Below are 17,474 nucleotides of genomic sequence, written 5' to 3'. Positions count from 1 at the left end.
AAAAATTCTCAGAAATCAGTTGTAATGAAAAGTTATACAGGGTGTTCCAAAAGTATGAAAACTTGCAAATATCTCGAAAAGTACGAATTTTTGTAAAAAATGTTCAAGACAAAAGTTGTTCTGAACAAAAAGATGTACAACTTTGAAACAAAAAAATTGGCCCCGAAGCACAATGTTGAGCCCTACAATGAAAAAAGTAATTTTCTTAAATGAGACCACTAATTTTCAGTATCAAATTCGTAATCCCCATGAAATTCTGCGTTCAGACATGTGTTATAAGTGCCCAAAATATTGGGCCCAATCCAAGATATTGGGTCTAAAATTTATCTACAGATAAATAAATTTTAAAAAATCGCATCTTGGAGGGATTTTGAGATCACAGGATTAGAAATTGAGCATTTTTTCATTGCCCACTGTAAGATTCTGCAGCCCAATGTGAGATCTACAGTAAAAAAATTAGTTTCTTTCCATTTCGTAATCGTTATGAAATTCTGTGCTTAGACTTGTGGTACAAATTCCAAAAATATTGGGCCCTCACATTGGGCTGCAGAATCTTACAGTGGGAACTTATAACTTATAACTTATAACTTATAACTTTTCATTACAACTGATTTCTGAGAATTTTTTCAAAAAACGAATATTCTTTAAAATATTTTGCAAGTAACAAAATTAGTATCACTAATTCCGATGTATTTACATTCCAATGTAAAATTTTCTCTAGTGATACTAGTTAAAACTAATACTAATTTGAATAAATAAAAATTTGTTTTAGCGAAAATTTAATTAAATAAGAATTTGGTTAAATAAAAATTAGGCTTTCATAAAAATTCTATTAAAAAAAATTCGGTTATATAAAAATTCTGCTATTAAAAAATTTGGTTCTACGTTAAATTAATTTTCTAAATTTCAAACTTAGTACACATTGAGCGTCCCAATTAAAATCTTTTCGATGAAATAACAAATTCATAAAATTAAATTTGTTGTTATAAATGTAAGAACAAATTTAATTTAATTTTAATTAATTTTAACAATTAACAATTAATTTATAATAATTTAATAAATTAATTTATAATTTAAAAAAAAAATTTATTTCTTATAAATATAAGAACAAATTTAATTTTATGAATTTGTTATTTCATCGAAAAGATTTTAATTGGGACGCTCAATATGTACTAACTTTGAATTTTAGAAATTTAATTTAACGTAGAAACAAATTTTTCAATAGCAGAATTTTTATTTAAAAGAATTTTTATTTAACCGAATTTTTTTTAATAGAATTGTTATTAAAGCCTAATTTTTATTTAACCAAATTCTTATTTAATTAAATTTTCGCTAAACCAATTTTTAATTTAGCTAAATTAGTATTACTATTAATTATATTAGTATAAATTAGTATAATTCGATAACAGAGAATAGGCATCGACGCGTAGTAGCGCGCCGCGCTCGGCAGTGGTGACTGTTCCAGCGCTTGCACGTCGCTCTTCAAATTCGCGTAATTTACTCATTTTTTAAAGGTACTAAGATTTTTTTTTTAATTAAAGTTAAGAAAGTGTAGATTATGTCGTTTTTGAAATTTTTTCTTAAACATATGAGAAATAGTTTAAATATTTATTAGTTTATTAAATAAACAATTTTTTTTGCATTAACAATAAAGATTAATTGAAATTTCTATTCCTTTTCAAAAAGACATAATTTTTCTATATGCTCACCAAATTTTATTTAATTTCATTAACAAGCAACAGAGTAATTGCAAATTTAGTGGAAAGGTAACAAAATATTCAATTGTTAATAAATAATTAAAAAATTAATTTTTTTAAAAACGCATTTCAGGAATGTTTTTAATTCGGCTTCATGCAATAGATTATGAAAAAAAATATTTTAAATTTAAAAACTCAGTTTTAGGTGGCCCAGTTGGGAAATTTTCACCCTTATTGTATAAATAACAAAAATAATTAATATTATTATTATTAATAATAATAAAGAACAAGGCATTTTTTTGTTTGTTTAATCTCCTATGCAAATATTAAGTGCTTTAAAATTTTCTCCATAGTCATTCTAGATGTATTTTCGGTCGCTGATGAAGGATTTAGGGTCAAAATTGACGATTTGGCAGTTAAAAGCTGTCAAAATTGCAAAAAACGGTGAAAATTGTCATTTTTTGTCTGTTTGCGGTTCAAAGCGCAGACAAAGAGTTCAATTGATATTGGTGTAGCTTTTCTAGACGTGTTTTTGATCGCTGTTTATGAATTACCCTAGCGCATGGGCCCAACACGTTTTGAACGGAATAGCGTTGAAACAATGTTGGTCACTAAAAATGTTATTTAAACAATAAAATATGATCAATTATTTATTAGGATTTGTAGAAAAAGTGTTCATGAGCAATTTAAGACCTTATTTGTATTAATTTAATACGAAATAAGTGAAATAAAAGATAAAATATAGAGCACTGTTATATTAGGGTATTCTATCAAATTTTTATATAATTCAATGAAAAATGTTTTAGATATGATTTTTTAATAATAGAAAAACAGCGAAAAAGTATTAATTTATTATTTTAAAGCATTTGAAAGGGTAATAAATAGTGAACATTAATGTTTTTATTGTGTACTTTTTGTGTGTATTCGACAAGGTTTATCGACAGCAAGTTACAGGTTATAACGGTGAATGCTAGGTGTCAGCACAGTAAACAATTATGTGGGGATCGCAGCAAGGTAATAATGATCCCTGCAACTAGAGGTACTCCTCTCTCTCAGATGTTGAGATAGCGAATGCGTGTAATTTAAATGTTCATACAAATTATTTTGTATGTATTTGAATGTTAACAAAATACTTACTAAACTTGTAATTATATTTTGTTTGTTTACATGTAAATATAACCTAAAAATAAAAATAATTAAGAAATTTCGTTTGAAATATATACGGCTACAATTAAAAAAATTATTTATATTTTTATATAACTTACAACAAATTATTGCAATAATTCCTTTATTATTTCATTATGAAACATCTAAGTACACCACTTTTCCGCTAGAGGCGTGATAATCGGATATATGTAATTTGCGATTTATTCTCATGAAGAGGGCCTATAAGCTTAACAAGCAGTGAGTGCTCCTTATACTACTTCATGGGCAGTACCTTCAATGATATTCAATTTTAAATTTTCCGCGCTTATTTGAATGATACGGCAACACTGCACTCACTTACATAGGTGAGGAACTCTATCACCTGCGACCAACCGCGTTACAAAAAAAATGCGACTGACGGAGGGTTAATTCATTTTCTGAGCAGGTACTTTTTGACACCTTTTCTGGTTAGGTACGATCTTGCTGAATTTTCCAAATAGGTAATGAAATCAGTGAACTTTTAAAACAAATATTATTATATCTAACTTTTATTTTTCAAATGTTTTACTATTAGTATATAGTAATTTATATTTAGTTATATTTTATAGGGAAAAGACTGGGAGACAAAAACTTTTTATAAAAAAAAATGGTTAAAAATTCCTAAAGCAAAACGATATTTATTGCCAAGTGAAGGAATAAGGCAAGTTCTAGATGGAAAAATAGCTTACCACACAGATCCTATAGTTGGATATCCTCTGATTGGAAAATTGTTTAATAATCAACAGATTTGTGAACTCACGGAAGTTCATCTTGTTCCGCCAACAGAATTTTGTTTCTTTGTCAGTAGGAATGGATCTTTTTTTGAAATTTCCAAAATAGCGTACGTATTGAAATTCTTTTGCAAAAAATTTATTTCATATTACACTGCGTCTGGGCAAACAGTTCTTACGAAAATCGATTTTTGCAAAAATTGCAAACTTTTTTCTGAGAAACAGAGTTGTTTTCTCTTAAAAATATAAAATTTAATAAAAATTCCATTCTTCTTTTCCTAGATAATGTTATTAAGAAGCTACAGTTAAATTTTTAGGTAAATTGGTTGAGATTTGTGAAAGTTACGTTTCCTGTCATTTCAAAAAAGTAGTTTTAAGAAAAACGCGTTTAAAGTTTTACTTATTATTTAGTAGATATTCCTTTAATCTGCAATGCCTTCGCCATATAATCAGTGAAATTTCACTGACTACTTGCGAAAATTATGTAAAAATAATGTATGTAATGAACCCTTCTATATTCATTAATTAGAAAGTTCATTGAACTTAGATAAAGTCTTTTCACTCTAAATCATTACAACACAACCAACTCTGTTGCAATGTTTTAGGAATGGGCCCTTGCTCAGGATATTCGCTAAATGCGAATTAATACAACTATTTCAACATCCATGCAAAGGAGTAAATACTATTATTGTCATTATATAAAATTCGCAAACAGTACTATACATGTATATAAAAAATATATATATATATATATATAAACTCAATTACTATTATTGTTATTAAAGGGGGAAATAAAAGTATTGTTATTATATAAATTCAAAATGGTACAGTAGTAATACTAGGCTGGTATCAGGCCAGTTACCGACCGAGGTCGGTAATGTAGAAATTTACTTTACCGTAACTTTCCGTTCGGGAAATTTAAATTTTTAAAAGTTTAATTTAAAGTGGCTTGGCTGACACTTTACCGACCGCGTTGGTTCCTGTTACCACCGCTAGATAGCGACACCGGCCAATTCAAACCCGCTTGACCGGAAATTTGATTTTTTAAAGTTTAATTTCAAGTGGCTTGGTGTTCTACTTTACCGACCGAGTTAGTTCCGGATGCCACCGCTAGATGGCGCCATTTTCGATTACCGACCAATTCAAACCCCCTTGGCGGGAAATTTGTATCTTTAAATGGTTTGGTGTTATACTTTACCGACAGAATTAGTTTGGGCTGACACCGCTAGATGGCGCCATTTTCGATTACCGATCAATTCAAACCCCTTTGGCGGGAAATTTGAATTTTTAAAAATTTAATTTACAATGGCTTGATGTTATACTTTACCGACCGAGTTAGTACCGGCTGCCTCTTATAGATGGCGCCACTATTTTTTACAATAATTTAAATTTAAAAATTACATTGTATAATACAATATGTATTTATCTCCCCTGTATAGAAAAAGCATCGAGAGGGATACCCTTTGCTGGCTGCGTCTATCCCGGAACCAGCGCTGGGTTCATATGCAGAGTTCCGTCTCTCACCGCATCGATGTAAGCTCAGCCGGGGACTTCCTCCCATGTCTACAGCGGAGCGCGCAGCGGCAGGCCTGCCTGGTTACGCGCGTCGCTTTAGTAGTGGGGCGCCTCATAGTGGGGAGTAGGGTATATTGCACGGCGCTCGGTCCATTAGCATCACTGCTTCCTGTTTACAGATCTTGCGCAGTACTTCCACAGCATTTCAGCTTTTTTTATTGTAGGTTCTCTTTTTTATTTCAGATTTTGTTTATTATTTTTATTTCAGGTATACAAATATTTTAGTTGTAGGTTTTTTAGGTGGTGGGTATTTTGGTTTTAGATTTAGGTTTTTTCTTTTTAGGTGGTGGGTTTTTTTCATTATTGGTATTGGGTATTTTGTTTTAGGTTTAGGTTTTTTTTTCTTTTTAGGGGTGGTGGTTTTTATTTTCAGATTTCTCAGTTTTTAAGATGCCAAAGTGTAGGGTGCCGAAAAAGTCTCGGCAAAGAATTGAGATTAAGGAGTTTAATGAAGTCTGGAGGTAGACGACTTCATTAAAATCGCTGAACGAGATCTCATCACTATTATGTCGATGACAAGCGATGAAAAATGTGTTGCCGCATTCGAGTGGCAGAACAAATGTCAGAGATATAAAAATATAATGAGGTCATTTTTGTATAGATCTGATTTTTTACCTTATCAAAAATCTAGGTGTTTAAATGTAAGTCAGAAAGTTAAATACCTGCGTTTTCATTTTGATGCGTGTATCGTCTTTCAAAAAGAAAGGAAAATTTCAGTGTCTACCCAATACATCTGACATTACAAAAGTGGGTACATCATGTTAATCTCTTACGTATTGATGACCATAATATTGACGAAAACTTTAAAAAAAAGAAGACGAAGAAGAGGAGGACATACTATCGAATTTAAAAATTTTCAAAACAAGGTGCGTGTACCCTTTATTATTTCTGCAGACTGCGAGAGTCTGTTAATTCCAGCAGAAACACCACAAGAAGTATGCAATACCGAGGTCTTCCAAAATCATAAGATGCTCAGTATGGTTATTATCTAAAATGTGGTTTTGATGACTTATTATCCATATACAAAGAATTATCTAAAGATGAAGAAGATCCTGCTAAATGGTTTTCAAAGGAGTTAAAGAACTTGATAGAGCATGTAGAGCAGATTTACAAAAAAATTTAAACCAATGCAAGCATTAAGTCAACAGCAGCTGGTAGATTTTAGAAATGACAATACCTGTCATATCTGTAGAAAGAAAATTGCGCATGGGGATGTGAAAGTCAGAGACCATTGCCAACTAACAGGGAAGTTTCGGGGCGGAGCACATCAAGAATGTAATGTTAATTATCATGAATCACCGACCATACCTGTTGTTTTCCTTAACCTATGTGGCTATGACGCACATTTTATTATTGAAGCAATTGCTGCTGATTTTGATGGTAGAGTTGATTTACTTCCAATAAATAAAGAGAAGTATATTACTTTTACTAAAAATGTAAAACGAATTATTATCAAGTTGCGTTTTATTGATTCTTTTTAAGTTTCGATACATGTTTTCGTCTTGATAACATAAACTATACTAATTTAAAATGAAATAATGTCCTTATATTTATAATGTAATAAAGCAATCAAATCCTTTTCTATATCTTTCCTCATTAAAATTTCTATCTTTATCAATAACGACAAATCCATATTTATCAGATTTCCAACATTCTGAACATAAATCACGAAATTGAGTATGACATGTTTGTATTTACATGATCTTCGTAGACATGTTTTAAATTTTTTCATCTTGTCTAAAAAGCACCAGTAAATTTACATTATCTCGGACTAGATGTTTTGGAATACGAGCATATGTTTGACACAAGTAGAAAGCTTTAAAATATACAAAAGAAAGCTTTAACATTGTCTTGCTTTTCACAAGCAATATCATCCAAGATGAATATTGACTTCGGTTTAGCATCTTTTGTAGATACTACTTCTTCATGCTCACTAAATGGAAAGTATTCAATTCCATCTACGTCATATATTACATTTTCCAAAAATTTATATTTTGGCTGCTGCAGAGATTTAGAGTATAGCTAAATATTTTCAAAACTTAAACCATTTGGAAGTATGATTAAAGAGAGAAGAGCGTTTGTTTTACCACAATTTGAGGGACCACAAAAGACAGCTCGGATGCTATCTGAAAACAAACTACCATGACGTTGAACATTTTTCTCACTAGTTTCAACGTCAATACTTGTGATTGGGAGTGCTGCAGGTTGTTTCGTGAACTGCATCTTGACAGTAACTGCTCTGAAAACTATAAATACTAGGCTTTTATAGTCTTACAGTTAGTTGCACATCAAAATTCATAGAGCGTAGAATGATTATACAACGAAGTGATAAAAAACATTTATGTTTAAAATTTTTATGTAAACAACTTAATGTTAAGAGCAGCTATAGTCTATATAAGAACATGTAACTTTGTAATCTTTTAGTATATAAACTGACAGCATCATGAGTGATTCTTTTACTTTAACACTAAGTGGAAACAGTTCAGTTCTTGAAGCTGAATATTTCCCACCAATAGAACTTAATCTAAATAAAAATTATATCCTCGGTCTTGTTGAATTACTGACTTTTAATTTTATTCCCAATATTGATGAAGGTAATAATAAATTTTACATTGGTAATCATATAATTGATATACCAACTGGGAGTTATGAAATCACAGATATTGAAAAATGTATAAAAAATTCAGTAAAACTTGGAACTGTTATTAGTATAAAACCTAATAACAATACATTACGCAGTTTAGTTGAATCAAATTTACCAATTGATTTTAAACATAAAGATTCATTTGGTAAATTATTGGGATTTATGCCGCGGAAATTATCACCTAATGAAACACACATCTCTGATTTACCTGTAGCAATTCTTAAGGTAAATTCAGTCAGAGTTGAGTGTAGTATTACATCTGGAGCGTATATAAATAATCAAAAGGCCCATACTATCCATGAATTCTTCCCTAGCGTTCCACCAGAATATAAGATTGTGGAAGTACCAGCATAAGTCATTTACCTTCCGATTGTTGTCAAGACAATACATAAGATTCAACTCCGTATTGTGGATCAGGGCGGTGATTTAATTAATTTTCGAGATGAAACTATAACCATCCGATTGCACATAAAGTCAATGTAATGGGAATTGTATATAATCAAAAAGTTGGTGGAAACTATAAAAGTCAGCCAACATGCCAAATACAAATCAGTTTAAATTTGTCTCACAAGGTGTTAACATCTCAGAATCGCCTGTTCCTGAAAAAACTAGGACTAAAAATTATACCTCAAGGAAAACGCCAAGACAAATAATAATTTATATATTTTTTGGGTGTTGTTGCAACAAAAATGGACGAAATTCTCAACATTCCAGCAACAGTGAATTTTGATGAGTCCATAGCTCATTATGAAATTCTTGCTCATCAACCGTATGCTTCATCCTCTTTTAACAATGGTGATGAAATTCGAATTGCAGTTCAACATCGTGATTTATGTATTCTACCGAGTAAAAGTTCATTGCTCATATTTGGAAAATTTACTAAAAATGACGGTATTGCCGTTACAGAAAACGTGCACTTGAGTAGCAATGCAATATGTTTTTTATTTTATAAAATTCGTTATGAATTAAATAGTATCGAGATTGATCGATGCAAATGCGTTGGACATACAACTATTATGAAAAACGTAGTATCTCTGACTCCACCTTAGTTAAATCTAATTGAAAATGCAGGATTTTCAAAAATTACAGTTGATGCAATAATTACTTTAGAAAACGGATATTTTGATGTAACAATACTACTTGGCATGATTTTTGGTTTTGCTAAAAATTAGAAGAAAATTCTTATGAATCAATAAACTAGAATGGATGGTTCCATACGTTTTACCAGCTGATAATAATAAAATAAAATTATTGAAGTTCATTGAAAAAGATCCTTTAATTTCAATAAGTTTCCGATCATGGGAAATGTACGAGTATCCATTAGTTCCAGCAAGTTCAAAAGTCCTATGGTAAATAAAAACATCAACACAATTGGAGAAACCACGATATGTAATTGTAGGATTTCAAACAGTAAGAAAAGATAAACGAAAAAATATGCCTCTCATTTTGATCATTGTAAAATTACAAATGTTAATATATTTTTAAATTGACAATATTACCCTTATGGAAATAGAAATAAATAGAGTTCATCGTAGACGTTCAAGGTTTTAAAAGGCTATACAATGAGTTTGTTTTCAAAGAGTTGGCAGTACTTCCTCTGCAGGCAGATGCTCAACCACTTGTCTACCTATTTGAATCACCTTGTACGTGGAATTCATTGCCAGGACGCTATAAAAGTGAAAATCTATGTTAAAGGTTTAGAAAAGAAGACATAGCTAGAAAAATATTTAGTAAATGTACAAAATTTAGAAGATTTTGAATGTCCATCGTTGAAAAAAATTAAATCTGATTTGTTAACATGTATACATCATACTCTTTATAATGATAATTGTGCTGTAAAAAATGCTTACTAATTTAAAAACTTTCTATGAAAATGGTGAATCTTTTTTTGTATAAATAATGGATGTTTCTACAAATAAAAAAAAATTTTAACTTAAAACAATATTTGTTTATTTCAAAAACCTAACCCTCGTATATTCTTTAAGTTAAATGTTTTTTTATATTTCCTGAAAATAAAACCTAATGCTATTTTAAAATTCCTGAAAATAGAAATTAAAGCTATTTTAAAATTCCTGAAAATAAGAATCCTCGAAGAATTTCACAAATCTGGCTGGCAGGAAAGTGATGAATTAGTTATCAAGTTCTGTCATTAACCTTCCTCCAAATCTTGTTTGTACTTTGGTAAGTTTGGTGACCATGTAGCCACCCTTTGGAACCAATTCAGAAAGAGGCTTCGTCGGCAGAGTAGCTTCCATGCGTACAACAGCATTTACTTTTTCTAAGTCCATTTTGTTGTAGATGTTATTGTAGAATAGAAAACCTAAGACACAAAAATCGTATCGAAATATAGAAACTCTGAAATCAAAATAATCTTGGGAGAATAACTTATGGAACCTAAAAAAACTGCTGTAAGAAAAAAAACATAAATCTGAGAAATACAGCTGGAAAATAATAAATCTGAAAAGAAAGAATAAAATAGAGGAGTCAATACTTATTTCCACTTCAAGACCTATAAGAAAGAATCATTTTGGTACCCCGGTAGTCACCTTTTATATCAGCAGTATCCCCACTCGTCTTCTAACCCCACCACAAATAATAATGTGCGCGCAGTTCTGAACACGCTTTTATATGCGCGCGCATAAATACCTAACGTGTAATGAACTTATATCATGTTCGTTTAAATTAAATTACGTTTTAAATAAAATAAATGTGTTAATTAAAAAAGTCTTTATTTTAAATTGGCACAATTGTTAACATATACATTTTTATTTTTAAGGAGAAGGTGGTAATGAATCATATGAAATGTGCAAATTTAATGGAATGATTTCTAGCATTTCTGCAGTCTCAGGGTATGCATCTAGCAGGTCCACCATCTAAAATATAAAATAATATATATTAACGTTTTTAAATAATAAAATTTACAGAGATATTATATAACTTTAGAAATGTAGAATAAAGATTTAAAACTAAAATATAATGTATAACTTTTAAACTTACTTCTTCCAGATCTATGTCTATAATTAAAACATCATCATCAGTCGAGTCATTATCGATGAAGTCATCATCACTGATGATGACAGTTTCTCCCTCACTGCCATACTTATCATTATCATCATTATCATCGTCATCATAAACAGTTAAACAATCTTCTTCATAATTATTGTGTTCATATATATCTGTGACAGAACTATTATCATCATATATATCTATGACAGAACTATTATCATCATTTTCCAAAGTTGATGTGTTTGAAGAATTTGGTGGAGGAGGAAGTTTATGTTGATCCATTTTTTTCGTGAGCTATAAAAGAAAACCCTAGATTCAGAAAAAAAGAAAATAAAAGTAAGATTCAAATAAGTTTAACTTACAAAATGAAAAAAGAACAAAAAATTATGACGCGCTTCTAAGAAGACTAAAGTTTTAGCTTATATTTGTAATTTGAATTAAAAATACGCAAAAAGGATCAACGTCCCATATAAAATATTGATGTTTCAGTCTTTATTACATCCAAAAGTTTTAATAAAAACTGATTTTGATTTTACATATTAAAAGAGTAATTTTAATATAAACATAACCTTAAAGTTATTTACTTTTCAAGTCCCTTTCTTGTAAGCGCGTCACAATTATTATTTTACAGGAATAGCAATATAGATACAAAATCATTATTTTAAAATAAGAGAAATTAACAAGAAAACTGAAATAAGAACCAGTCATAAAAAGAAAAAAATATGAATGAAAAATAAAAGGAAAAGAACCTTTAAGAGAAATAAACATAAAAGTGAGAATAACCTCAAGCAGAACAAGACCCAAAAGAGACAACAAAACCTGGAAGAGACATTTACCATGAACGTTTGAAGCTGAAATGAGGAATGAGTGCTGAGGCAGGAAGACTGGAACATAGTGACCCTCACCACCACAGCAATCCCCACTATACATTACCAATTGAATAATCGTAGCGCTTCCTTGTGACAGTTTCCGTAAAGAATATCGATTCCCGCCTAAACTTTGAATAGTATACGCTTTCAACGTGCATTATATAATCTTAATTTAACTAAATAAATAAATAAATTCAGTTTATTAATGTCTATGAAACTAAAGTCACTTACATAAAGCAATCATATTTGTAAGTTTAAAATTTTACTCTAGGTTAAGTTCAATTAAAAAAAATTCAAGTTAACATAATAATTAGTATGTTAAATAGTATGTTATATGAAAATGCATTAATTTAACCAAAAAAAATTTAGGATATAAAATTAGTTTATAAAACAATTTTTTTTCTCTAATATTAAGTCACTTTATTAATAATACTTTTTCAATTGTATTAAATATATAAACCGTGGATGAACCAGTTACCGTCCACGTCTCAGTTTCAGTCCATTTTACAAATATCTCGTATAGTAATTTAAATTATTTTTTAACAATAATTTATTCCTTTTGGCACGCAATTGACTTATTAGTTTAAGTAAACAAATAAAAGAAAATAATTTTTTTATAAATGTTATTTTGAAAATTAAACTAGACGGAAACTAGGTCTTAGGTGGACGGTAACTGGGACATCCACGGTACATATCACAAGTATTTCATCTATTTTTAAAAACAAGACAATTGTTAAAACTAAAAACAAAAAATGTTCGAAGATATGTATGAAAACACTATATTTAAAAGATTAATACAATTTTGACTTAAAGAATGAAACCACGAACGAATTTAAATAAACTTTTTTTTTTATATAAAACGAAAAAGGTGGTTAAATACAGGAATTTTATAAAACGAAGAACGTGTTTAAATAAACTTATTTTCATATAAAACGAAGAACGTGGTTAAATAAAATAATTTTATTTTTTCAATTTTTTTATTTCTTCTTATTTCTTTTTTTCCTCTTGTCCTCATCATCATCATCATCATCATCGTCATCGTGATCATCACCACTTTTCGACCTTATTCTTTTACTCGTCACTTTCTGTGGTTTTGATTGTTTTCAAAAGCAAGGATCGTTTACTGTTAGCGATTCATTTAATTTTAAAGACCCTGGCGTATTCACCACTTCTGGAGATTTTTCAACTCTTGAAGACTGTGCTAATTCTTAAGATTTTTCAGAAGATATTTGAATTCCTGAAGATTCCACTACTACTGGAGATTTTGATACTTCTGAAGGTTTTTCAACTCCTGAAGAAAACATTTTTTTACAAGCTTTTATTGTCCCTGAAGATTTCGATGATTGCGAAGATGATGATGACGATGAACTTGTAGAATGTGATGACGATGGCGATGAATCCGAGGTGATTGATAAGGCTGATGGAGGTCGTTTATCTTCTGTTTTTGTGTCTTTTGGTGTTGGAACATAAATACATTTTTCTTCCATTTTTTTTGTCGATGTTGGAATATATTCCTTGATTGGTTCCCATCTCGATTTGCGCTGAGAGGAGTCCGTTTTTTCATCTTATTTAATTAAATTTTAATAATTAATTTAATTAAAATAGAGTTTCTATGTAAATATGTGAATAATTAAATTAATTTAAAAAAATAAATAATTATAAGATAAAAAAAATTACCTATTCAGCATGCAGATTTTTCTTATGCTCTTCTTGTCGACGTTGTGTTTTTCGAGGTTGAGGTAAAGGTACTATTAATTGTGTTTTTCGAACCCCACTAGAAGTTTCTTGAGCCCCACTAGAAGAAATTAATGCCCTCTGATAGAGAACTTGATGCACCTTTAATATTACATTTTTAAATGTATTTTGAGAATTTTTAATTAAATGTAATAATAAAAAAACAGATTTGATGGATATTATAAAAAATTTTATTGAAAGAATAAAACAATTTCAATTCAATAGATAAAACAGATTTGATGGATATTTTAAAAATTTATATAGAAAGAATAAAATAATTTCAATTTACATAGATAAAAACAGATTTGATGAATATTATAAAAATTTATATAGAAAGAATAAAACAATTTACAGAAGTAAAAAAAATTAATTTACCTTGTTAGGGTGTTTATTCTCCTTTTGCTCCTGTTTCTTTGCCTCAACTTTTCGTGAACTGACAAATTGTGTTTGTCACGAATTTTGCTGACGGTATGGTTGTCTTGATTGTTGAACACCAGTATGTAGTGGCTGTCGGAATACAGGTTAAGACCTAGACTGAACCCTCGGTTGATTTGACTGTTGAACATCAGAATTTGGTGGCTGTTTGATTACTGGTTGAGACCCAGAATGAATCCTAGGTTGGTGCGACTGCTGAACGCCAGGCTGTAGTGGTTGTTGGAGTACCGGTTGAGGAAATTGTAATGATTGTTGAGGTAGAGTCCCAGGTTGCATTCCGTTATGAGAACTTGCATCCGCACATCTAAATGGCAACTGATTTATACCATAATGTAACTGTAAAAATAATAACGAATAATATGATTTAAACTATTTTCTCTCAGTTAGGTTAGGTTCAACATGATAAAGAAAATTTCCAATGATGAACATAGTGAAACTAATTTTTTTTTACTTTAAAATGATATATTAAAAAAAAGTATATATATATATTTTTTTTATTTTAAAAAAATTAAGGTGTATTTTGGGAGTTACTTACAATGGAAGATGTCAGATATCGGCAAAAACAACATCTGCCACAATACCTCATGTTTGCAGTTCTACAACAAAGATAAATTATTATTACAAAAACAAGAATAATATTTATATTACTTTGTACCAATAAAAAAAATATTTATTTTACTTTTTAGCATTAAAAAAATATGTATAACTTACCATTGTTATCTTTAATATTTTTATTTTACGAAACTTGCTTGCACATGGTCGACAGATGAGAATTGAAAGAAGGATTTCGATTCATAGATCACATGTGTTATTGAACATGATCATGTGACACACGTCGCTGGATCTTGAAGTTTAATTCACACTGCTGCTTGAAATGTCCAAGAAATTTTGTTGATGTTTAAAACTTAAATTTCGGATCTCTTCCGTTTAATTAATTTTTTTTCTTTTATTTATTTTCTTTCGTAGGTACTTAATCGTTTAAGTCCTTAAGAGGACTTACTTGTTGAAAAAGGAAAAATACTTTATTTATCTATATATTGTCACACTATTTAATTATGATTTATTAATTAAATAAAAACACCATCAATTAATCAAAGTATTAATTATCATTTATTCAAGTCAAATCTAATTTTGAGACTTGATAATTAACAAAATAAATTATGATTAATTTAATTTATTATATTTTCAAAAGTTGTGTCCTTTGCACAATTTCTTTTTTTGTAACACCAAAAATTTATTTGGTTTTCACTCAGAAAATAATCAAGTCCTGCTTCTAAAATTTTCTAAATCTTTTATTAGTTTTTTTTTGTAAATTTAAATACACGTATCTTACTCGAGTTATAGTCGAAAAATCTGGTCCCTACTTTTAAAATTTCATTTTTATACTATTTTCCCACCTTTAGACTTGGACCCTTTTTCCCTTTCTTAATCTAAATTCTTCCAATTAGAATTTTATTTTTTGGTTCTTTAGTTCCGCCCTCACCAATTACTTGGCTTGATAAATGCGAACATCTTGTAACCGTCATATTTGTTTTCCATTTTTTTCTGAGAATTTTATGATTCATTATCTTTTTCTTTATCTCTATTTTTATTTTATTTATTTTTTTTACTTATTTATTTTCATGATTCATCCCTTTTTTAAGGATTCTTAAAAATTTAATAATTTTTTTATCTTATTCTGTTATAATTTATTCTTAAAAATAATAATTATTAATGATTGGCTTATTATTTTATTATAATATATGCTCCAAATAATAGTTATTAATGATTATTTTATTTACCAATCATTTCTAAATATATTTAAAGTTTGTTAATTAATTTATTGTATTTATTAATTATTATTAACTATATCTATTATCAAGACTCAATTATTGCAGCGACGCTTATCATACTCGCATTTGCCTAGAACAATTTTCTAGAGAAAGAAGGAAACTGCAGAAAAACCTTTTTCTGAGTATGTACTAATTTATTTATTAATTAACTAATAATAACTTTGTAAATTAATAATCAGTATTGAATAATAATATATTATTTTCAAAATTAATTTGTTAATTTTATTTATCATTATTTCTTTATTTATTTATCGTTACTTCAATAATGATTATTTTTATCTTAATGCTTATTTTAATACTTATTATTTTACATTATTATCTTATTTTAAGTCGGCTCTCAATTTTAACTTTGATCTCTTGTAAAACTAACCTATACATATTAGCTTATATAAGCTAATTAATTTTATAAATAATGTATTTTGTTCATAAAAGTACAATATTCAAAATTTCAAATTTGAATATTGCTTTAATCGTAAGTCATATGTTAACAATACGTAACTCATACGCAAGTCACATTCTCATCCGTGGCGTATAACAAAGATTTTCCAAACCCTAAAGTTCAGTGACAGATTACTGTTACACTTCTCCCCTTACAAGAAAATTTTGATCTTATGATCAAATTTTCTTTAAACAATTGTTTTTTTTCTTCCCCTTTTTTTAGTGAAAAAGATTATCCAGTGTTTATTTATAGTTATTTATTTGGGATAAACTTCCGAAAACCCCCCCCTTCCGATTTTAATGAAACTTGGTATACTTACGTAATTTCATGCGCTGATCACGAAAATGATAGTGAAAATTACCGCAAATTTCATTTTTATGGTGAAAACCATAAAAAACACCATAAAATTATGGTTTTTTGCGTTTAACTCGTAAAAAACGCAAAATTAAAAAAAATCGTTCTTACAAAAGTTGTAGAGCTTCTAAAAGTGAACATTTTATGTCCTATACATTTTTTACCAAAAGTCATTAGTTTTCGAGAAAAATGCAAAATATTTAAAAACATCTAGCTATTATCCACAAGAGGCAGATGTCTTATGTGACGGACAATATCTTTTAATAAAAAACCTTCTACTCTTTGCTGTGCATGGCTATTTCCCAAAGAACTTTTAGGGGAAGACATCTTGGAGGAGGGGGGTCGGGGTGGGTTCCGTACCTTCCAGTACCATTAAGAATGTGAATTTGACTGTCTGTCTGTTTTGAAAGAGAGCAACGATACTAGGGAAGGCGGGCTTCGCCCGCCTCTGCATTCTTTGCTGTACAGGGCTACTTCCATAAGACCTTTTAGGGGAAGACATCTTGGAGGAGGGGGGTCGGGGTGGGTTCCGTACCTTCCAGTACCATTAAGAATGTGAATTTGACTCTCTGTTTGTCTTAAAAGTGCGCAACAAAACTACGATTTCTACTAACAGAAATTAGTTATGTAGCCTTTAAAAAGGCTGATTGATAATCACTTTAAAAAGATTTTTTTAAAGGACTATTGACTTTATTTCTAACGTAGTTTGGTAGCCCTGAAAAGGGCTGATTGTTTTCTATATTATGTAGCCTTTAAAAAGGCTGATTGATAATTACTTGTGACCAGGATAAACCATCTTAATGTCCTTCAGTAATTGAGTGAAGGGATCAATTTTTAATTTTATGGCACGTCTTCTCCATAAGAATTCACAAAGGTAATCAGCAAGATTGTTCTTGTGAACTCCGCCGCGAGATAAAAATCGTCTCATCCACCGCCAAGATGACTCAATGTTGTAGAATTGTAGAATTACATA

General features: G+C 29.4%; 1 protein-coding gene across 1 annotated transcript in view; it reads left to right on the top strand.

Moving 5' to 3' along the window:
- The window catches only part of LOC127279019 (glutamate receptor ionotropic, kainate 1-like), a 211,557-nt gene that overhangs the window by 138,394 nt on the left and 55,689 nt on the right, over nt 1-17,474 (top strand). Inside the window, exon 6 of the mRNA XM_051301091.1 lies at nt 3,452-3,723. Coding sequence (XP_051157048.1) covers nt 3,452-3,723 — 272 coding nt within the window. The remainder of the gene's footprint in view (nt 1-3,451; nt 3,724-17,474) is intronic.

This window comes from Leptopilina boulardi, unplaced genomic scaffold (genome assembly GCF_019393585.1).
Source record: "Leptopilina boulardi isolate dan_hultmark-lab unplaced genomic scaffold, ZJU_Lbou_2.1 LbouV2_213, whole genome shotgun sequence".
Lineage (NCBI taxonomy): Eukaryota > Metazoa > Arthropoda > Insecta > Hymenoptera > Figitidae > Leptopilina > Leptopilina boulardi.
This window is presented reverse-complemented; position numbering and strand designations above follow the sequence as displayed.